Raw genomic sequence first — 23,313 nt, forward strand, 5'->3', positions numbered from 1 at the left:
CCTTAGGTCAACTGAATGTAATCTAGTTTATTCAACCAAAAATTGAGAGAGAAGAAAAATATTTAAAACCGAAAAAGGAAAAAAAAAAAGTAGTTCTTAACACTAGCAGTAAATAAATTTATACAACAATTTAGTCTGTATAATATGATGAAATAAATCTACATCTTTTCTTATTTTGGTGCTTTGAATTATACATACAAACAACAATTACAGAGACTTGTTCACAAAGCATGTAGGCCTAGAAATGACACTCTGAAACCCTCGATGGCAATTTGTGACTTTAACAGCAATTGCCCAGAACTGGTATTTCCTTTGCAGAGGCCCACAGCTTTGAACAAATGATTTGCCTACAACTTTTTTTTTCTTTTTTTTTAATATATATTTTTCTTTTTTTTTTAATTTTCTTTTTTTTTTCTTTTTCTTTTAATGCATCAAACAACTGTGGCCAGTGAAAGGAAACAAAACTGGCAGTTTGTCCATTTAGATATCGGACCTAGTTTCTTCTGAATTTCCATACTTTATTTTTTCCCCATACTCCTTAAAAATCTTGGCGTCCTTCATGCCTTTCTTACAGCTACCCAGGTGCAATAAAGTCTTCCTCAAATGTACAGTATTTCTTACAATATAAGTTATATGCAATGTTCAGCAATTTTTCACAGCACTAGAGACCCTGTTAAATAGGGAATATGAGTCTGAATGGCTTATTCACAAATGGGATCCAGATTCAGTGGTTGGAACACAGACACCACAGTGAGCTCCTTTGCAAAAGTGGCAAACATCATTTTGCTTTCTGCCTTCAAAAACATATATATCCATCACTTTTAGGCTTCATGATACTGCTCCTGCAAAAACGCAAGTAGAAGGGGGGTTGAAGGGACTCTCTCTCGCTTGGAGACCTGTGCACATCAAGCAGGGCTCTAACCCATGGCGGTGACCATACTGGAAGGATGGTGAGGTCCGAAGGAGAGACCGGAAGGCGGGTGCATCGGCGTGGGCGTGGTCAGCATGTGGCTGGAGTGGCTGAAAGGGGAGATGTGGCTCAGGGAGGACATGTGTCTGGAGAGGGCAGCCGGGTTGAAGGAGCTGGTCTTGGGGAAGTCCTCCAGCGTGTCATGCACCTTTTTGCACTTTTTGGATTTGCTAGACATTTTTCGGTTTCTGGTCTGGATGCCTTCCTTCTTCATAGTCAGGGGTCTGTTAATCTAAACAAAGATCAATTTTTTTTTTTTTTTTTACTTTTTTGCTGCCTTTGAAACGGCACACGCTTTCGCACAAGGACACAGGTTCCACTGGCTGCCAGTCAGGGGATCTGTTTCAGTTTGGAGTCCTTTTCAGGGACCCAAAGCAGGGGAAGGGCTCCTAACTATCAGCTCCTATGGCTCTCAGAGACCAGAGACCACAGGAGAGGTTCTCCAAGCACTGCTTATCAATTAAAATCATCAATATAAATAATTTGGAAGAAATTTTTCCTCCAGGAACTATGCATGTCCAGGGGCTCACCTAGTAGAATTCTATTTCTTTGGTAAAAGAAATAGAATATAATTGGTCTTATTTCTCCAGAGTTTCTTAGATTAAGGGCTGAGGCTGTAGCTCGCTGGTAGAGTGTACACACACACAGCTCTGGGTTCTATCCCCAGTTACTTCTCCCTGGTACTGACTGTCCACTTCTGACTAGACAAACAGCTAAGCAACCAATCAACAAGTCTTTAATATCCACCTATGGAATCCAAGGCACTCCATTAGCACAAAGGTGCGCTCATCTAAAAACGACAGACCAAGAACAAACCAGAGTAAAGAGACCACGGCAAGACTCTACTCTAAGGATCCCTAAGTGTCACTCTCCACAACAGCCTACCCACCCTTGCTTGCTGAAAAACCTTAATTGTTGGCTTTGGGGGCCCAGAATCAAGATGGGTTACTGTATGAGGCAAAACCCCCGAGAGTCAGCATCAGGAAGATCCCAACAGCACAAGAGCCAGCTACACATCTGGACAAGTTCCCCGGGAAATGTGACAAAGAAACTCAAGGACTGTCAGGGAGGATGCCCCATCTGCCAGTGTGGAGACAGAGGTTCTCCACCTTCAGGATCTAGTACCTATCTGCTACCGAAGCTAGAAAATGACAGTTAAGGAAGAGAGGATCCAACTGGACAAGAGGGATCAATCCGCTTGGCACAGCAAACATGCAGCTCCCTGGAGCTAGCAGAAGTCACCTGAAAGGGGGATGGAGCCCTCTGAGGCCTTATTTCCCCACCCCTGTGCCAGGACAGGCAGAGTGAGTGAAGGCAGAAGAGCCAAGAAAGGTCATAGCCAGAAAAATGTTTCAGGGTTCCTTCTTCAAGTTATCATCAAGATAAAGATGCAGCCTACAGAGATGACAGGAATCTACTCCCACATCAAATCTCCACGTCTAGAGATAACGTCTAGATACACTGCTCTGTATCTAGATACACATAGCCAGGTATCTGAATATAATATCTAGTTACCAGATGGCCACACAGCCTCAGATAACTAGTCCCAACACCACTGAGATATGCTGAGATAGGCAGTTATCTAAATACCCAGATAAGGAGGAGGCCACTCGTGGCATAGTATGTAGATATCTGCATGGGCAGAACAAAAAGCTCTGCGATGAAATGGTAATAGATTATTATCTCTGCTAAATACCCATACATCACCTCCTTCGATGAATCCCTAAGAAACTAGAGAAGACATAAAAATACATACCTGTGGATGAGGAAATGTCTTTCTCCCCCACTGGTGCCCAGCAATAAAGACAGAGCCAATTAAGAATAAGTAGCAGGGGCCGGGGGTATAGCTCAGTGGTGGTGCCTAGCACTCACAAAGCCCTGGATTCCTTCCAGGGTACATACAAACAGGGTAGCAGTAAGTAGTGAAGAAGTGTCCTTGGATTTTCTTTATTTGGAAAATTAAGTGGGTTAGGGGTATAGCTCAGTGGTAGAACACTTGCCTAGCATGCTTAAGACCCACCACAGCTAGAAAAAAATTAGTATTTTTCAGAAATACACATACACACACACATGCATATCATATATAGATACATATGGGCTACAAGTGAGATTAATAGCTCATCATGACTAATTATCAAAGTTTATAATTTCCCATAATTCCTATACTTGCATGGAAATAGGAAAAGAACAGATGTAGGCACACAATTCATGAGAATTCTGTTATATTTGAGAATAAGAGAGCGTTGGCTTTCCAAGGCTCTCCTATCGATCCTCATGCCACCACCTCCCAGAAAGGCCTTCTGATGCCCTGAAATCTGCCAGGATCCTCTCTGCTTCAGTCATTTTACCTTGCTCAAGCCACTTGCTTTACTGAGTCATAACCTCTTCAAGTAAAACTGAAATAAAAAGAATTTCTGCCCTGTCTACATCACAGGACTATTTGAGGCTCAAATGTACTCAAGAAACATGAAAGTTCTTGAAAAGTCATAAGTGACAACTCAAAAAATGACTTCACAGGTTGTGCAAATGACTAAATCGCTAATAAACACTAATGCCCCAAATTTGCCAGATTTTTATCACAAATCTTTCTGTCTCCACTGCACTGACTAAGTAAATTCCCCAAAGTGAAACCAGAACTTGGGTTTAATTGTTGATAAACGTATATATGCCAACAGCCTCAGCGTCAGAGGGAGAATAGCAGATCACCTGTAGCAGGCAAGACTCTAGTCCGTTAGTAGTGGGCACTACCTGGAGACATGTCAAGAGACAATGTGACATCGAAAGCAAGGAGAGGACTTTATAGGGCACCCTGGGAATCTGAGCAACTTGTTCCCCAAAATTGAAAAAAGGATAGGGTACCCTGAGAAATTCTCTGTGATTCAAAACAGTCTAACTAGAAAAGCTTCCGCCCCAATTGCCGGGTATTCCTGGATAAAATGAATTTGCTGCCAGAACAGCCCCAAGCAAAAATTCCCACCTCTTCCCAGTTCAGTCTAGCAAAGAGACTTTAGGAGAATCAGAAAAAGCCAAAGAGGGGAAAGAGAGAGACAGCACCATGACATTTTTTTCTTTAAAATCATTGAAAATTTAGGCCTGACTGAGCATGGTGGCATATGCCTGTAATCCCAGCATCTCGGGAGGCTGAGACAGGAGGATCAGGAGTTCAAAACCAGCCTCAGCAATGGCAAGAAGCTAAGTAACTCAGTGAGACTCTCTCTCTAAATAAAATACAAAATAGGGCTCAGTACAAAAAAAAAAAAAAAAAAAAAAAGGCCTCATTTGGGTCATGGCCTGTCAACCAGTGTTATTTCAGGACAAAAAAAAAAAAAAAAAACCTGAAAAAGGGCTAGGGTTATGGCTTGGTGATAGAGCTCAACTGGCACACATAAGTAAATGTACTGTGTCTATCTATAACTAAAGAAAAAAAAACCTGAAAAAAATTAAGGTAAAGATATTACAAAATGGGAGGATCCTAAATTAAAAGATTAGAAAAGCTAAACCCAAGCCACTAGCAGTTATCATTTTGATAATATGATATAAGAAGGAGAAAAAAAAAACATTTTCTTTTCCTGGTGTGACAACCTCATGGAGCACTGGGCTCAGGAGTTCTCTGCATGGGAAAGCTGTTTGGGACAAAGACATCAGATGAAATCTCACAGACGATTTCACTGCGTGTCGTTTATACAGAGAACCCATTTGAAATTCACAGCACAGGTTTAGCCAAGACTTTTTACCCTTCAGTAACTGAAGCAGTCTTCTTAGTTTCAGGAGTTGCTGTGCTACGCATTACAATTCTATTTACCTTTCTCTTTCACTCTCTCCCTTAGGCACACCCGCGTCTTCTCTTTTTGCAAAAAGTTTAAAATGCAAGGAAACATCAAAATAGAACTGGTGACTCCTTGTGTTTTCTAAGGAGAATATTTTTCCCCCTAAAAATTCAGACAAGCCCACAAAGCATATCAGATTGCTGCATCACATATAGTGTATTCAATAATACTAAGCGGGTTTGTGCTGTTGTCTGTCTTTAAAACCTTTCCATCTCAGCAAGGCTACGACAAAGTCATTTTTTATTATCCTTTTTTTGGTTCCAGGAATTGAACCCAGGGGTGCTCCACCACTGAGTTATGCCCTCAGCCCCCCTTTTTTTTTTTTTAAGCAGGGTCTCACTAAGTTGTCCAAGTTGGCCCTGAACTTGCGATCCTCCTGCCTTAGCCTCTGTAGTTGCTGGGATTACAGGTATGCGCCACTGCACACAGCAACAAAATCATCGGGTCCTACTATATCAATTATCTGAGGCCCATTACTTGACCCAAAGAACAGTAACACAAATCTATCATGGGGTCTGCCTGGGACAGTGGTGATGCTGTCATCAGACATTGCCAGAGGGAGCCTGTTCCTGTTGGTCCAGTTCCACTTACATTGTGCAGCTTATAGTAGAGTCCACAGGCATTGCAGACAGGGTCTCCATTGGCATTTCTCCTCCAGAGAGTGGTTGTGGTGGTCTGACAGTTTGCACAGGATGTCCCTGCTCTCCTTGCTGCCGACTGAGGGTGGGGAAAGAGGAGTGGGTAAAATCAAAACAAATGTTAAACGTGTTGTCAGAAGTACTACTGAGACAAGCTTGAGAAAAAAAAAAAAAGTCAGACATTATCATTGAAATCAAAACTAGCAAGTGGCCCACATGAAAGTTATAAAGATCCCCAAATCTGCCTCGAGAAGAAAAATAAAGCCAATCCACTGGATAAGAGAGTCTGGGACTTATAGTAACATGAATTTTCCTGCTGTTCTCCAGCATGTTCTCCCTGAGAACAACATCCCCTTCCTCTACCCCCCCCCCCCCCCACAAAACACATCTTTAAGGGAAGCAATTTTGAGTTAGCAACTATTTTGGCACCAGGCTTTCAATGCTCCTAGTCACCAAGCCCAGACCCACAAGAGGTCTTTCTCAAGCACAACTCCCACACATTAGTCCTCAAATAGGCGACTAGCCATCTAGGACACACGAACAGTAAAAGGAAGAGCAAACCCAAGCATTTGACAGATCCTAAATCAAGAAATGCTAGATTGCAGAGGAAGAGAACAGAATGCAAACAGCACCCAGGAAACTCATTCCCCAAGAGGATAACTGTGTACGTGTGTGGCAGGCCCCTGTGGGCATCACGACTGAAGTCAACATGTTCATGTGTAATTCTACATAAGCAACACTTTGGGACCTGGTCACCTGCCACTCCTAAGACAACCGCCCTCAACCTCTTTAGGTGGCCATCATTTATTGAGACAAAATGAAAAGAACGAACAAGTAATTTTGCTATTCAGTAGGAACCCTGGACCCCTCTCTTGCTCCCATGACAACTTCATAAAATTTATTGTTCACCCAGAAACGTGGCAGGTTACATGGCAACCTGAACTTGAATTTTAATTCTTTGCTTACATTGCTACCTTCATTTTCCAGAACATGCAGCTTCTTTCACTTTTTTTTCTTCTTTTTTTGTGGCACAGGGAATTGAACCCAGGGGTGCTCTACCAGTGAGCTACATCCCCAGAACCCCTCCCTCTGCCTTTTTTTTTTTTAATTGCAGATGAACACAAAACCTTTATTTTATTTATTTATTTTTTATGTGGTGCTTAGGATCGAACCCAGTGCCTCACTTGTGCTATATGAGCTCTCTACCATTGAGCTATAGCTTCAACTCCTCCAGCCCTTTTTATTTTATTTTAGACAGGGTCTCACTAAGTTGCCCAGGCTGGCTTTGAACTTGTGATTCTCCTGCCTTAGATTCTCAAGTTGCTGAGATTACAGGCATGCACCATGGAGCCCAGCTTCTTTCACTTTCGGATGCATTTAAACTTATCAGGTGACTATTTTCTATGTCCACACTTTCTTTTTAAAAAATTAAGCTATTAAAACTATTGAAAAAAATACGAACTTGGGTCACTTCTAAAATATTCCTCTCCTTCTCCTCACCTCCCATAATGAAAACAAAACTGCACTGCAAAACTATTCCTGCTCCTAGACTCAATATTATTAAAGAAAAGGCAAGAGAAGGAGGAAGAATACATTTACTCTTTATCTGTGATCAAGGAAATTCTGATATGGAGACTCAAGCTGTAGCTCAAGGGTAGAGCACTTATTTAGCATGCACAAAGCCCCAGGTTGAATACCCAGCTCGAAAAAGGAAAGAACGAGAGAAAAAGAAGGAAAACTCTGCTATGGTTTTAAAGAACATGGAATGAAATCTACAGAGATCTCGATGCTCTTTTCTACATTGTCCTCCCTGTGGAACAGAGACTCACACGTGTTAGGCAAGTAAGTGTTCTACCAAAGAAATATATCCCAGCCCTTTCCTTTTTTTTTTTTTTTTTTTTTTAATAAATATATGTTATTTTGGGACTATCTCCCCAGGCTGCCCAGGCTGGCCTCAAATTTTCAATCCTCCTGTCTCACCTCTCAGTTCCTGGGATTAACAAGCCTGTACTACCACGCCTGGCTTCTATCAATATTTTATCAAGCAAAAAGTTAGGCAAAGCACAGGAAGCGGCCAGATATGGAAAACCCAGTGGCAATTTTGAATTAACCAGACTAATTCTTTTCCTTTCAAAGCCACTAAATTGTTCCTCAGATATGTTCCTATGGGCTTTAAATAACAGAGCTCTGACTTTTTTTTTTTCTTTAATTATTCTTTCTTTTTTGTAGTCTAAGAAATTGGAAATTAAAAACAGCCCTTCTCTATCAAAGCGGAGAAAGCGCTACTTTTTTGCCGTCCATTTTGAACATAATTCATCAAGGTCCAAGAAGGCTGATTTTTAATTCCACATGCCTATGCCCACCTGCTTTTATGACATGTGCTAATTTAATAAATAACTATTTCATTTGTGTACTCTTGGGAAGAAAGTCCTATGTGAAACTAGTGCTTAATGATTTTTGACAAGTATGTTACATGCAATCATTATCATCGTCTTATATTTTTTCTTCTTTAAAAGAAATAGTCAGATAACCCAGACTGCCCAGCCAGACAACTGTGAATTTATAATACAAACACATAATGCCAACTGGGAAATCACAGTTTCAAACAACAAAGTTCAGTATGCAATATTTGGCAGGATATAGAAAATAACACAAATATAAGCAGGCTCAGGGTACTTCTCTAATTCTACAGACTTCATGCAAACCTAGAGAGTTTCTCAAAGCCACACTGTTTGGTTTGCTAGCAGAAGCAGAGTATATTAATAAAGCAGGCTTCTCAGCTTTTTGCTACTTGTGAGACATGAAAACATCAGGAAGGAGAAAAAAAATCTATGGATCTTCACTTCAGTTATTTCTTCTATTTTCTGCATTAGTTTATTCGGTATATTAGATATGCATCTCACGGAATAGCTAGCTACATTATGGGCTGGGTGGTCTTCAGTGAATCTGCCAATGTGTGAAGGAACAGGAAATATAGGAAAGAAGAAACTGAAAGGTTCTGGGCAGGGGTAGCGAACATGCTCAGCACATGCTTTACCAGTGGTACAAGCACTTAGCATGTATAAGATCCCAGCTTCCATCCCCAGCTCCAAAGATTAAAAAAGAAAATAAAAGGTTCTAAGTATACAAAAGCCAAATACATCAAAAAGCGCAAAAACAAACCAACAAAAATTCTGAATGTCTTCTGAATGTCTCCCTATACTATATGAATTCTATGGAACTAGAAATATCAAACAACCCTGGGCAGATGATGAAGATAGAAAAGACAGCTTAAAATGTGACAACCAATGAACTCTAAAATTAAAAACAATTATTACTCAGAGTTCTATAGATTTCCTATGAAAGGTGAGTAAAGACCAAATTATGAAAAATGGAAGTAGACCCCCCTCCTCTGCAATCTTTGCAGACAGAAGAAAATGTCGAATAAACTTTTTTGCTCATCAGCAGCCTCTAGTAGGAGACCTTTTCACCTTTTTCCTTCTTTACCTTGAACCAACAAACAAACAAACAAAAAAAACCCTATAAAACCATGCCTTATATTAACAAGAGGGTTTTTGTTAGTTTTCGTTTTCTTTCTCTCTCTCTCTCTCTCTCTGTCTCTCTCTCTTCCACTAAGGCCAGGTTTTGAGTGATTCAGAACATTCTTTTGTGGTGTGATCACATTCATTCTGTGCTAACACCTCCAGCCATTTTTTTTCAAACACTTCTTGTTCTGATCCGTCCAAACATCTTGATGTTTAGGTTGGGGAAGCTGAGTTGTTGTTTATGAGTTATCTCTAGTGCTCAGATATCCGGCAGCTTTTTCCTAGGAAGTTAGCTTTGCACATGAGAGCAAGGGGAAAAAAAATACCAAACTGCATGAAGAGAAGCCGGGGGAGGTTGAGAAAGTAGGAGATGGGGGCAAAGATCAGAAAGAATAAAGCCTAGAGACCTGAGCCTGCCAAAAATTGAAGTTGTGGGCGCTTCCATCCCTAGAAAGCTTTTCCTTTTCCTAAAGGGGACGTGAAAGGTGTTCTACAATCTGATGGGAGGACGAATAATGCTTTAAAAAAAAGACACAGAGGGTTTTTGCTGCTGCTGTTGTTTTGTTTGGGTTTTTGTAGGGTTTTGTTTGCTTGTTTGTCCCTTAGAATTTGATGGATGCCAATTCATCCATTAATCTGCATTGGGAAATCCCTTCCTTCCTTCTCCACTTGGTGAATTTCAGCACCATAAAAAGCATTTTGATCTCTTGAGTGTGGTTAGTTGGCATCTGCCAAGTCTGCTTTTACTTGTCTCTGTTACATATACTCTCTATTCAATATAAGGTTCCAAAGGCAAGCTTACAAACAAACCCCTCCTGGAAGTTTTCATAAATGCTTGACAGTATCAGGTTTTCTTCAGTAATACTAATAATAAAAAAGTTAAAAACAAAGTAAAAAAAAAAAGGGGGGGTGGGGGAGGGGTCGTCATCACCCTATTGATAGTAGTTCAAAGAGAAAACAACACCAAATGCTAGTTGAGACCAAGAGGCAAGACAGGAATCACAAAACTTTTCCCACAGGAATTACCTGAGGAAAAATCCTCAATTTCTAAGACCAAGAAGGGAGACAAAAGTATAATAAGCTCAATGTCTGTTGCTTCTGAAATTCAGCTAATTGGCCCCCTCAACCTTAAAGCAAGAGCACAAGAGATTCACCCACAGCACCCAGTCTGTGATTACTTCCCGAGAGCTCTCCTTCTACTACTTCAGGAGCATGTTCTGGATGATTTCTGGAATAGCCTATCCTCAGATTCAATTTTTCTGTCTGTGACCTGGTGATTTCCTATGCATTTTTAAATCAGTTCTCCGGGTGCTGTTTAACACAAGTATCCTATTGGAGAATACATTTCAGATTCGATAACTCAGAAGTCAATATCCTGGAAACAGGTGACTTTAAAAACATGGTGGGAAAAATATATATAGAATTTTTCTCTACATCTAATTTGTTTTTTTTTTTAATTTATTTATTTATTTATTTATTTATTTAAAAAAGAGAGTAAGGAGAGAGAGAGAGAGAGAGAGAGAGAGAGAATTTTAATATTTTATTTCTTAGTTTTTGGCGGACACAACATCTTTGTTTGTATGTGGTGCTGAGGATCGAACCCAGGCCGCACGCATGCCAGATGGGCGTGCTACCACTTGAGCCACATCCCCAGCCCTCTATATCTAATTTGGAAAAAAAAAAAAAAGAAAACTGTCCTAAGCAAGCTGACATGACTTTGAGCTATCCTAACCAAATTCCTGTAGAAAGTTCCCCTTCCTAGAGAGAAGAAATGGAAAACATAAAATGGTTTAGTGTGGGATTTGTCCTTCCAGGGAGAACTCACCAGCCTTCGTTTGGGCTTGATAAGGGGCCGGTTCTGTCCATTCATTTTGTGGTAGAGCCCACAGGCGTTGCAAAGGTAGTGACCGGTGCCATCTCGCCGCCACAGTGGGGTGGAGGTAGCCCCACAATTCACACACTCCCTGCCTTCTGAAAACAAGATCACAGATAAGTCACTTATGGAAGGAAAACACACAGAAAGGCAGACAACATTCAGAATTAGGAGGAAAAAGTGAAACTGAAAACTTTTTCTTTCTTCCCCTTCTTTTGGGGAAGAATTCCCACCCCCATCTCCTTCTAAGTGCTCCAAAGTGGCCCAGATTTACTGCCCTCTGTTGATGGCATAACCATTCCCTGTGCTCAAACAGATCATGTCCAAAGAAATGGCAGATGAATAAATAGCCACAGAACCTTGTCCTTGGCCTGCTCGACCTGATGGGGAAGATCAGGTAGGAAAAAGAAGGAAGGCAGATTTCAACTCTAAATACTTCCCTGAGAAAATTCTGAGCCCTGGACTGTGGCAAAAGCAAAGCATTTCATTCATTTTCCTCAAAGGAAAACAAAGGTGACCATTATCATCAGTAGGTCTGTCTATGTAGATTGATTAAATAATGAAGATTAGAATAGGGAAAAAGGAAAGATTAATCAATGGCTAGATAGATGAGCAGATAATAAATAGATGTATAGATTGATCAATTGGATAACTTATTAGAGAGCTGTGGCTTTAGATTTTACCTCCAATAAAATTGTAAATGTCCCTGGTTGCAAAGTAATAGATTAAGACCCAACAAGGTCCATTCATTTCTCATTCTCTTTTTTTCTCCCTAGTAAATGCCAAGATTTTTCTCAGCTTTCCAGTCACTATTACAGGAATTGAAGTTGAACTATGGCCCTAGCCCAGCCAGCTAGGCTTGCTAGAGGGAAACACGGTTCAAACTTAAGGTAAGGAATCTAGAAGAGGGGGAAGTGGGGAGAAGGGCAGAAAAAAAAAGGTTGTAAGAGACAGAATGAGGATCAAATGCAGATTTGGAGTTAGCCCAGGAGTGGGTGCCCCTTGGTCAGCTCACTATCCAAGGCTTACCTGCAGTTTCTCTTTCTCCAAAAACACAAACAAACAAGAAAACTCAGCCAGGCCAGGTTGATCCAGGGGCATTCATTCCCAGGTCCTTCAAACTCACCCTCTACGAACAAAGTTCTGTGGGACACTCCCTTAAATTACCATTGTAAGACCTAGGAGAGTTTGCTGATTTCTTTTCAACTGTACAGGAGGAAAAGGAGGATACTTTCTAAGAGTATCTCCTTCACTTTTAGGGGGCCAAGGGATGGCCCATAGTGATAAGTTTTTTTAGTACCCAGGAGGGAGCTGGGACCTGAATTTCCTGCAGGAACAAGCAGCTCAACTCAAGTGGGTCCCACAGAGTTAGGCCCAGGTGCTGGGAGAGACACATGCAGGGTGGGCAGGAGAGAAAGATGAGCCCTTAAGATTGCTTTGTCTTGAGAAATTCATCAGTTAATGCCAGCCTACCAAGAAGAAGACTGAAGTTGGAGAAGAAATCCAGACAGGCACTTAGGAATTTTGACTCCCCTAAAAGGAGGAAAAATCTGCCTTGGCAGCCCTGGGATCTACTGGGCCTTTGGAAACCCCCAGATCAAGAACAAGGGAACTATGGGTGGGTGTTCACACCTGGAGGCCTGCAGTGTTCTCCAGGGACAAATCTGCAGAAAAATTAAAAATTTGGGCAAAAGAAAGTGAATCTGGTCCCCTTTTCTGTTGGTCAGGGATGATGCAAGTAGTTTTTGTCTTATTTGTACTTTCAATAAATCTTTGAGCAGTTTCTTTTTTTCTCTCTCTCTTTTGCTCTAGATTCCAAAAAAGGTTCTTAATCTGGGATCTACAGAGAGCCCTCTCTGTGTCCAGGAGCACCTGTGATTATACACAAAAACCTTGCACTGGAGGCCAAAGGCACTTTTCTAGGTACTCAACAGCTCCTCTCAGTCTTGTAAGAAGGCTTTGGAGTGCCTCACACCCAGGTACCTTTCATTTGGATCATGAGCCTGGGGGAGGTGGCAGACTAGATGTGGGGGAGGTGTGAAGGAAAGAGGAAAGGGCGAGTGGGCGAGGAGGTGCCAGCAGCCCTCGCCAGGAGGCTGCAGGCCCTGCTGCTTCCGTGTCCCAAGTGAGGCTGGGTCAGCCCCTTTCTGGGGTCAGGGCTGGGCTGCCAGGCCCACTCCCTATGATGTCCAGACAGGGGCCACTTAGGGACTCTAGGCAGAAGGGCAGAGCTAGGAGGTTGGGGGAGGGGGGGTCCAGGCTTCCTGCACCAGCAGGGGGGCTGGGCTCCAGTAGGGTAGTTGCTGAGGTGAGCTATGTGGTCCGCTGCCCTGCTCCTAGGCACCCCGGCACTGGTGGAGGGTGGGGGAGTTGGAGGGGTCTCCTGGCCTGACATGACCAGTCTGATTTCCTTTCCTTTGTCAGGCAGGAGGGAGGATGACAGCTTCCTTTTCAGAAGGCCCTTGAAAGCAAGCAACGGTTGCTCTGCTCTTCGGCAGGGCTCTGCACACTAGAGCAATTTTCTGTCTTGATTCACTCGGCAAGTTTGTGATTGCCTCGTGAGGGCTTTTCTTTTTTCTTTTTTTCCTTGTTGCCTCTAGTCTGTGACTTCAGCACACAGCCAATTTTCCTAATGGAGGCCCTGACTGTCTCCTGCTTTCTGTCTTCCCCTTTCCTCGCCCCCTGCCTATAGTGAGCTGCTCGGGCAGACACCTCTTTCTTAGGTGACAAGAACCACAGAACTGTGAGGCCTCTTGACATTCAACAGCCATTTTCAAACACCCCTTGGGCTTCGGACTGAAACTGGGCTGTGAAGCTGGTAGGAAGAGGGCAGGAGATTTTTCAGAGGAAGGTGGAGATGCCCACGGTCAAAAGGTGTTTGGGGAAGCTGAGAAATGGTCCTCTGCAAAGAGGCTTTGTCTTTTGTTTGCAAAGACATATCCAAGGACTGAAAGCCCAGGCGTTAAGAAAGCAATAGGTGCCTAACCACAGCTTCAACCGTTTTTTTTTCCAAAATGCAGCAAACAACCCTGACAACTCTCTCTTTGCCTCCTCATTCAGTGAATGCTTTTGCAAAGAAGAGGAAAAGAGAGAAGAGGGAAGAAGGAAGAAAACACTAAACCCAAGAGAATTCCCTCCTCCAGAATTCCCACCAGTCCACCCTCTGCACACAGAGGGCTTCTGGAAACTTCCCCTCCACACTCCAAAAGTCCCAGCTCCTTCGCTGGCCAGGTGCACCATTCTTGGTTTCTGTGTCTGTGAGAAAGGAATAAGGAGGAAGTAAAGACCCAAATTGCAATGGCCTCCTCTCCCCTTCACTGAAAAAATAAAATAGCTATGCAGGTATCCCTAGGTTTGGTAGAGGGAAACTCCAGCTCTTTTTTTTTTTTTTTTTTCCTCTTCCACACTCACAACCTTAAGGAATGAAATGACAGAAAGGAACGGAGCAAACTGAAGACAGAAAGTGTGCACAGTCGAAGGGGTGGAAATCAAACACAGAAACGAGGGCAAAGAAACCAGAGTCTTTTGGAAAAGTCACTCTGTCCCCCTCCCCCAACAAACCACCGCACCAGCCTCAGAGACCACGATCTTCCCCCAACCTCACAGCCCTACCAGTAAAAAGAACTTTTTTTAAAAAAAAATCCCATTACAACCTCAAAATACACAGACTTGCTGTCCAGCCCCTTGTTCTGAGCAAAGCTGTAACCCCATTTCTCCCCAGCCCTCCACTTAAACCCCCAAGCCTGGAGGGCCACTATGCTCTGCGACTCTCCCTAACTCTTGCTTTCTTTTTGACTCCCCAGCTAGCCAACCTCCCTCTCTCTCCTGCCTACTTTCATGTACTGAACATGCAGGTCTGAGTTTTTCTGTCAGCCTAACCGCATCCGGACTCTATTAAAGTTCCTGGCTCGGGATAAACAATGCAACTGTCGCGTGCAGCAGTCTGAAAATAATTGGATTAGCTAAAACATATCAACTAAATAGAGACAGTCCTGCTCAGGCAGTCGGAGTGAATGTCACCCTGGAAAAAAACCCTGAAAACTGATCTCATAGTCACTGGGCTCCCAGAACCTCCCTCTGAAGTTTTCCAAACCAGAGCCTGGGGAGCACCCATTTGGAGACTGCTCATCTCACCCTTACATGACAAGTGATTTTCACCACCGCTTCATATATATATATATATATATATATATATATATATATATATATATAATCTGTACAGATAGACAGCAGTGGCAAAGACAGTTAGAGCAGACCACAGGATAGATGCCCACCCTGAAATGAACACTCCTTTGGAGACATGACAATCATCTCGAAATCATGTCTAAAAGAATCCCTGTCTCTGTTTTGACTAAACTGCTTCAATTAGATACAGAATTGGTGATGGATGATTTTATTCTCAAAGCGCAAATCTGTTTCTACGTGTGCTGCTCCTGTTTTTGTTTTAACGCAAGCGACTACACCAATAGACTAACTATGCAGCATGCTTCTAAACAGGGTTTGATTTTTGGAAAGAGAATAAGCAGTGTTAGCGGATACACAGACACCTGGAGAATCTTTTTTCGCCTTTTTTTTTTTTTTTAACTTTCTCTGGCTTCTGATCAACAGAGGAATATGTCCTGAGACAGCTTCCTGCCCCTGCCCACATTGAGAGTTCTAAGCCACCTTACAGGTAACTAACTGGGCCACTGGACATTTAATTTTCATTCAACTCTACTTCCCCAAAGGGAAGCCACCTCCAGCTCCTAGAAGTTGGTTCTAGAGTCCCTTTTCCAGCAAAGGTATATTCGCTGCTTTTGCCAGGTTCCTGCCTCCTCCCCAAAACATATCTTTCTATCTATCTCTCCTCTTTCCTCCACCCCTCCCCCACATTTATTTATACATGTCCCTATAAAGGACTGTCCTCTGCTATAGACAGAATGACCCCCTTTGAGTTGAGCACAGAGTAACAATCAGACTGACAGAGGCCAAAGGGGTCATAGGAGGGACCTGTGTTTGTTTAGGTTTGAGGAGGTTTCGTTTTAGCATTAAACACTAAAGATTTATTTTCCCCGACCTTCCATTTGGTCTTGGAAACCGGCTAAAGGTTACCGCAGAATCCAGAAGTCCCTAGACTGGCAGCACAGGGCACTACTTTGTTTTTGTTTGCTTTTTCTTTTCCCATCTCACTGGGGGGTTTTAAATCAGATCCCACTTCCCCTACTTTCCAAGACAAGAGATAGGAGGACACACCTCATTCTTCTCATTCTTCTGGAAGAATGGGAATAAAGGTGATCGTCTCAGAAGGGCTAGGAGCACCCCCAGCTCCCCTGAGGGGCCCCTTTGGTGGTCTCTTTTGCCTGGCTCTGGATTTAGGAAAGGGAAGCAGTTAGAGGCGGAAACAAGAGAAAGGAATTCTAAGGCAGAGGTGGCTCCTACCTGTGCTGGATCTCGCCTTGGGCCTCGACTTACATCCGAAGCCAGTGGGGGAGCCCCCCAGCAGGCTGCTTGGGGGGAAGAGTCCGGAGCTGTACTCGGGCACGTAGGGCGGGTAGGTGGTGATCGGATGGTGGGCCGACGAGGAGGCCCCTCCCAGGGTGGTCATGCTGCCGCGGGAGTGCGACGCCTCCAGTTTCATGCTGTCGGGCAGTGGCACCTGGTACTTGAGGCACTCTTTCTCGTCCTGCCGGGCCGAGCCAGCTGAGCCAGGGGTGGAGAGGGACGGGTCCGGGGAGACATCCTTCGGCGGAGTAGGCGGAAAGGTGAAAAGGTGCGGGCTGGAATGACCCGCCGCCAGGGAAGAGGACGAGGCCGGCGGGTAGACGGAAAGTGGCCCAGGGGAGCCGTGGTGGATGGACGTCTTGGAAAAGGGGCTGAGGTTCCAGGGTGAAGCAGTGTGGTGGCTGCCCAGGGCTTTGCCGCCGTCCAGCCAGGGCAGGGATCCGTGCAGCAGAGGCGGGCGGCACACCTGGCTCCCTACGCAGTGGTGGGAAAGGGACAGAAGGGAGAAATGCCTATGAGTGTGGCTCTCAGACACACGTGGGGACTATCCCCATGGAACCCCAGGCTCCCAGTTGAAACTCCCAACATCTACCCGGAGCTGGGTTCAGGCCTACTCTCTAAGCTCTGTGGTCCCAGGAGGACCTGACCAACATGCCTTGGGTGCAGGAAGACTCCCCTCTCTCCCACACCCATATCTCATCAAATTCGGCAGAACTAAGGGCTCAGTGCCTGACTGATGCTTGGAAGGAATGGAGCAAGGTCCCTTGGCTTATTTGGCCTCTCTAGGTACACTGTCTAAATCACATTCCCTGAGGCCCCTCTCTAGAACCTGACTAGATTTATTGGCTTCTTTCAATGGCTGGGATTCCCCAATCCCAGACTTAATCCCGGTCAGCCTGATAAGAGAGTCAGCTGTGAATGATGAGCCTGAAGGATAGAGCCTGGTCACACCACTCCTCGACACCAAGAGAAACCCTGGACCCTAAACAGAGGCCCAGTCCCCATGCGGCATGCAGGGAAAAGGCTTAGGGAAGAAGACAGGGATGTTTTAGGGCTAACTCCAATGCAGCACTTGCTCAGAATTGGCAAGGCTGCTTCCAATGGGTCTGAAATGGGATTTGCAAGGAAATTTTCATTGCTCAAGCTGTTGAAAGTTTCCAAGGCTGGACCCTGGGATGGCAGTTTTTTCTGCTTTTCTCAACCTCCCAAATCCTATAGAAGAAGAAACTAAAACAAGCCTCATATACCCTCAAAGCTGTGATTCCACCAGTGCAGTATCTGGATTTTCACCTGAGCCCCCAAGACACAAAATTCCAGTTTATGTGTATTTTAAACTAAGGATGACTCATACACAGAGCATATTTAGCTTTCATTTAAAATATACAATTCTAAGGTAGCCATAACTTATATAAGCACACACTCTCCAAGAGGGAAACATTTAAACTGCTAGTGCAAATCCACACACTTATTGATCTTTTAATACAGGACCTGCCTCACCATTTGACATTATTCTCAACCATTAAGAACAATACTGAAACTAAAATCTTGAGAGGAAAGGGAGGGGAGTCTAGGGGCACAGAGTTCTCTGAACACTAAGGGTTAAGATTCACATTATGCAGGAAGTAGTATAGTAAATAACATTAAGTCTGCATGTACCGCATTTCCATTTAACTGCTGATCTGCACAGAACATGGGCAAAGAGCGCCCCATCCGCAGAAATGATTGTTTAAAACCTGGTGGCGGCAGGGCAGAGGACGCCTGCTGCCGGAGGGGCTATGTCAACGGCGCCAAAGCCCGCTCTGAGTAGGGGGACTAAGGCCGACCCGTCTGGCTCAACTGAGAAAGCCTCATGTTTTCTCACCCTGAATTTTTGCTCCTATTTATTCTTTAGGAATAAACTTACAGCTGGAAAGTTTTAGAGCTTTCTTCCCCTCACTACCCTGGGCTGGACCTGTTTTTCAGAACTCTCCCAAACTTCTCAAGGGGAAAAGGGGGGAGGGAGACAACTGGAATTCTTCCTACTTAAAAAGAAACCCTGTTGGATCCTAAATTTCCTGTAGGAGCCTAAGGGGACTACTGTAGGCCGCAGGAGAGAATGAGGCCAACGTTGCAGGCAATGAGGCAACCTGAAAGCAAAGACGCAGGAAAATTCTGTGCAGCCGGGAATCTAGAATCCCTCACATCAAGGCAGTAGTTTTTCCCCCTAGACTGGTGAAGCACCAGAATGCCGTTTCCTAAGCCACGAGTGGGAAGATATGCCTAAAAACCAAATGCAATAACTTTGGGGAAAGCTTAAAAAAGAGAGGAGTGGGAATAAGTACGTCTCTTGGGCCTTTATCAAAATGTGCCCCGAGAAACACATTGAGGGTCGCTGGCAGAAGCGCCCCTTAGGAGACCTACTAGATAACAGGGAAGCCCTGTGAAAAGACTCGAGTTCCTAGCCGGTCTGGCTAGCGCTGGCTGACCCGCCCCGGGATCCTTGCTCGGCGGGAAGGAAGCAGAGCCTCGGCATCCCGCGCCTGGGACCGAGGGCCCCCTAACCTGCAGCCGCTGGGGGAGAGAGCTGCAACTCGGCGCCCGCCAGGTGAGCGCTAGGCCCAAGGGACACCAGCTAGGAGAGACGCCTGCTGCTACCCTTTTTTAAAACACACTTTCACAACCAGTGAAACGGCTTCCTCGCCCATTTCCGGGCCCCAATTTTCTTTCTCTCTTTTTCTTCTCTTTCTTTCTTTTTTTTTTTTCCTCTTTTTTCTTTTTTGAAAAATGCACCAGTAACGGCACTTAGGGGCTTCTGCTCAGTCCCCCTCCTCCCGACCAAAGCGGCACGGCTGGAGAGGGTTCCAGCACTCCAAGCGGACTCACCGTGGTGGGTCGGAGGGTACCTCTGCACCGTGGCCCTGACTGAGTTTCCGTAGTAGGACGGGACGTGGTTCCCTTGACCGTCGATGTTAAAAAGTACATCCACCTCCTCGGGCAGGGGGTACTGCGCTGGATCCATGTAGGAGTGGCCGAGGCCAGGGTGGTGCGTGTCCGGGTGCTGTCCGTTGAGGACCGCGGGGTGGTGGTGGCTCACCCAGCGCGGCTGGTCCGCGGTCACCTCCATGTCCTCGGCTGCGCTCGCGCCCTCTCGCCGGGCCCGGAACCCGCGCGCGAAGAGGGAGGGCGGTCGGCCTGGGAGGTCCGCGGACTCCTGCTGTCCGAGAGCTGGAGAGTCGTTTAATGGTTGGTTTCAATGGGAGAATGGGAAGACTGGGAAGGAAAGGTGAGCAAATGAGAGGGTTGGGGGGCGGGGAAAATCTTTGAAAGATAGTGTGGCAAAAAGGAAAAGAAAAAACGATCCAAAAACTTGGTACGGCCGGATAAAAGGGGGCTGAATTGTAAGAGGAGGGGCACGGACGCTGGAATTCTGCAAGTGAGGCTCCTCTGCACCGGGGTTCCTCAGCGCTCAGTTTTTCCTCAGGTCACCTGCAAGGGAGAAAAGAGGAGACCCGCGTGAGTCGGTAAATATTTTAGCACCTGAATTTCTGAAGGGTACTAGATCCCCACGGCAGGCCGACGCACCCGGGACACGTACACGCTCGCGGGGACACAGCTGGAAGGAAGCAAGGCTCCCAAGGACATCCCCAGCTGCCAGGTTCGCTGGAGCCCCGAACTGACTGGTTACAATTTGGAGGACAAGTCCCTCCCTTGGGGACAGCGGTCCCGAGAACTTCTTTCCAGCCACACGAAACCCTCCCAGAAAGGAGAGCTGAATTTTAATTTTTTAAAAAGTCCTCCCAAGTGGATGGTAGTAAATCAAACTTAAAAAAAAAAAAGTTACAGTACCAACCTGGGTAGCAGGAGCAAAGAGGAGGAGGAGGAGGAGGCGTGTGACCTGCTCGGTCAGATTGCGTAGTTCGCTCTGTCTCGCTCTCTCTCCGTCCCTCTCTTTCCTCTCCCTCTCCCTCTCTCTCTCTCTATTTTTTTTTTTTTTTTTTTTTTTTTACAGGGAATGCATTCTTTCTGAAAGTATCAAGACGGCGCCAGGCAGCTCAGTGTTCGCAGACAGCTGTGGCGCGACGCAACTTAAGGAGGTTCTAGTGTCATCCGCGCCGAGGGGAGGAGCCTGGCGCTGGCGAGGAGGGGACAGGATCCCCAGCACAAGGAAACTGCAACCCAAACCTGCTCCAGGACTTCACCCCCACCCCTCGCACACCGCCGCCCCTCCTCCCACCCTGCACTGACCGGAAAGGGGCGCCAAGGAGGGCTGCCTCGGGCGGAGGGGCTGCAGGCAGGGTGGGCGAGGCCGGCCGGGATTTGTGGCGGAGGGGGCGGGCAGAGGAGATTTCGCTCTCTGGCCCTTTAAATGTAGCTTCAGCTCCTACCGGCTCGGTAGATTATTCCGACCCGTTGAAACCCGCCTGCTCCATTCATAAAGTTAATTTCGACTTTTCTTTTTCAGACTTTTTTTTTCATGGACAACTTTATTATTCAGTATAGTGTATTTCTGAGAATTTATCAATTTGGAGCTATGTGCACGTAAAACCGATCAGGGAAAATAATGTTTAAGGTGAACGTACTTTTAAGATTTGCTTCTTGGGTCAATTTCCTAAGAGACTGAGGAATCAAGTAAAGGGAATATGGATTTGATTGAACGTGTTACTTTTGTTGTCATTGTCATTGTACTTCCCGGCCTTTTGCTTTCACAAGCCTCTCCAATGAAAATGCTTCAGCTGTTGTAGCTGTCCTTTCCAGACCCAATATTTGTAATCGATGTGTGCTTCTGCCTAAGTGACAATAATGATGGGTGAAAAAGGGGGGTGGTTGGTCCTCCAAGAACAGTTCGAGTAGACAAAACTCTTAGCTCCAATTACCAAACTTCACCCTCCGCTCTACTTACTCCCGGCTCCAGCGTTTCTCCCCCGGCCGAGAAAACCGGCCCCCTACACCGACCCAAATCCCGGCCTCCCGGACGGAACTCAGCAACAACCTAGCCAGGGCTCTGCGGGTCTCCCGGCCTCGGTCAGCCCAGTGAGCAGCTGCGGGCGGAGGGAGCGCGACTTCCAGACGCCCGGTAGTAGGGGCGGGGCTTTATGGGGCGGGGCCTGAAAAGGGCCAATCAGCGGGCGAGACTTTGGCCGGGCCGCAATTGGCCCGCCCGGCGGGCTCCAACCTCTCCGGCCCCATTCGGTCCTTTGAGCCACTGCATCCCCTAGTGGCGCTAAGGCTGCTGCAACCGCCCGAAGCAGCTGCCCCGGAGAGCAGGGTCAGGCGGGAAAAGAAGACTCCACCCAGGTCCACCCCAGAGCAAAGTATGCCAGGAAAAAGTGTGGGTTCCCCTGCTGGCCTTCTCACCGTCTGAGCTGAGAGGTTTAATTGGGTGGGACTATTTGGTCTATTTGAATTGAAGACCTGATTCCATCTTCAATTCTCTACCCTGTAAAATTTCCCATAAATACAAACAATCAGTTTAGAAGAGGTCATCCCCCAAAAGTAAGTCCTGAAGTATTCTTTTCAGGATGAAGGAAAAACATCAACATTCAGCTTCAATTTGGTGTATGGGGAATGCTCTGTTTAAACACAATCCTTATAGGAAGATTAGTAAAATTTGGAAGAGTGGGTCCTCGCGGTCTTGGATCTGGACCTTCTTTTGCATCCTCACCTTCTCAAACCTGATATTTGTTTGAAACCGGGGTTGAAATTCTAATATAGAACAGGAAGAAAATTTCTAAGTTAAAAAACACAAACCCTCTTGCCTTTCTTTGCGCCCACCTTGGTCTCCCGTTTATTAGGGCGGCCTAGTAAGGAGCATCGATTTTCCTTTCACTCTTGACCACTTGTCTCTCCTGGGCCAGTCAAACTGCCAGCATCTCTTCCAGCTCACGGCGCTTTCAAAACCTTTTAATTATTTAGTTGCTGTCTAACATTCACCGGAAACCACTCCATAAACAAGGAGAGAGAACGCATACACATTTTTGCTAAAAGGCCCAGGATTAAGATGGAAGTTAAAAGAAAAAAGTGAAAAGAGCTTGTTTGCGAGTCAGTCAAGACGTGGGTGTCAAACAGCCTCAAGTTCGGAGTCTCTCAGAAAAGCCAAGTGTATCTTTGGTCCTGGGCACTGATACCGTGAAGCCCGATAAAGGGCAATAGGGAACCGACCTACACACACACACACACACACACACACACACACACACACACACAGCTTCTCACAGCAGGACTTGAAATGCTAATTTCCGAGCCTACGGAAAATGTTAAAAGACAAAAAGGAAATTTTTGCAAGGAGGCCTTCCGGTGTAGGGGTTCTGCAGTGGGAGTGTGGGGGGTATTCGTTTTAATTTCATCACTAGCACCAAGTCGGACTGAACTGGGATGAAGAAGGGCAACCTCTTCCCCTTCCACATCCTTGGAAAAATAAAAGATCTCGAAGACCCTTCTAGGTCTAGATGGTGTGCGGCTGGCCGAGAATGGTGGGGGGCCTAGGGATGGATGCCCGGGGAAATGGAGCCAGCCTGTAGGGGGTATTTAACATGTAATTCCCAGCCGGTCCGCCCCTGTTCCCGGACTGACAGTGGGTAATTGGGAAAGAGGACGTTGCTCTTTTGATGGCCCGCGCCGGCCAGTCTCGCCGACGCCACACTGGGTTTGACGTCACGGGCCCAGCCCTAGAGTCAGGAGCACAGAACGGGGGGAGGGAAAAGGCGGGGAGGGGGATACCAGAGAGGGAGGGCCGAGGTCGGCCCGGGGACCCACGGGGAAGGAAGGGGGAAGGGAGCGAGACCGGAGAGGCTGCGGCGCGTGGCCTGAGGCAGAGAGCAAGGCTGCGGGGGTCTGGACCAGACCAGGCGCCGGCCTGACCCGCCTCGCCGGCAAAAGCAGGCCGGGCTTCCTCCTCCCCGGGCGGGCGGGGGAGGGGAGGGGGCTCAAAGCCGGGGGGAAGGAGGGAAAGGTGGTCCTGATTCTCTTGTTGCCAGAGCCCACAAAGCCGATCCCTGCCGCCTATGGAGACGCATCACAGCCC

At 45.9% G+C, this 23,313-nt stretch overlaps 1 protein-coding gene across 1 annotated transcript; it reads right to left on the reverse strand.

Annotated features, from left to right (window-relative positions):
• Nucleotides 1-457: 457 nt before the first annotated feature.
• On the reverse strand, nucleotides 458-20,332 carry Gata3 (GATA binding protein 3). Its single transcript, XM_026391794.2, has 6 exons — nucleotides 20,143-20,332; nucleotides 19,176-19,778; nucleotides 16,251-16,787; nucleotides 10,785-10,930; nucleotides 5,389-5,514; nucleotides 458-1,202 (listed from the first exon to the last, which is right to left on the reverse strand). The coding sequence occupies exons 2-6, from the start codon at nucleotides 19,414-19,416 to the stop codon at nucleotides 918-920; spliced, it is 1,335 nt and encodes a 444-aa protein (XP_026247579.1). The 5' UTR covers nucleotides 19,417-19,778; nucleotides 20,143-20,332; the 3' UTR covers nucleotides 458-917.
• Between the last annotated feature and the right edge of the window lie 2,981 nt (nucleotides 20,333-23,313).

The sequence above is a fragment of the Urocitellus parryii genome, chromosome 9 (genome assembly GCF_045843805.1).
Source record: "Urocitellus parryii isolate mUroPar1 chromosome 9, mUroPar1.hap1, whole genome shotgun sequence".
Classification (NCBI taxonomy): Eukaryota; Metazoa; Chordata; class Mammalia; order Rodentia; family Sciuridae; genus Urocitellus; species Urocitellus parryii.

Bases quoted from the DNA above. Each gene is read 5' to 3' on its own strand.
- Gata3 (XM_026391794.2), bottom strand. From the start codon at position 19,416: ATGGAGGTGACCGCGGACCAGCCGCGCTGGGTGAGCCACCACCACCCC. The intron at 5,515-10,784 runs GTGAGTTCTCCC...CCCCACCCTCAG, and splicing joins TCAAGCCCAAACGAAGGCTG to TCGGCAGCAAGGAGAGCAGG. The intron at 1,203-5,388 runs GTAAGTGGAACT...ATCTTTGTTTAG, and splicing joins TCTACTATAAGCTGCACAAT to ATTAACAGACCCCTGACTAT.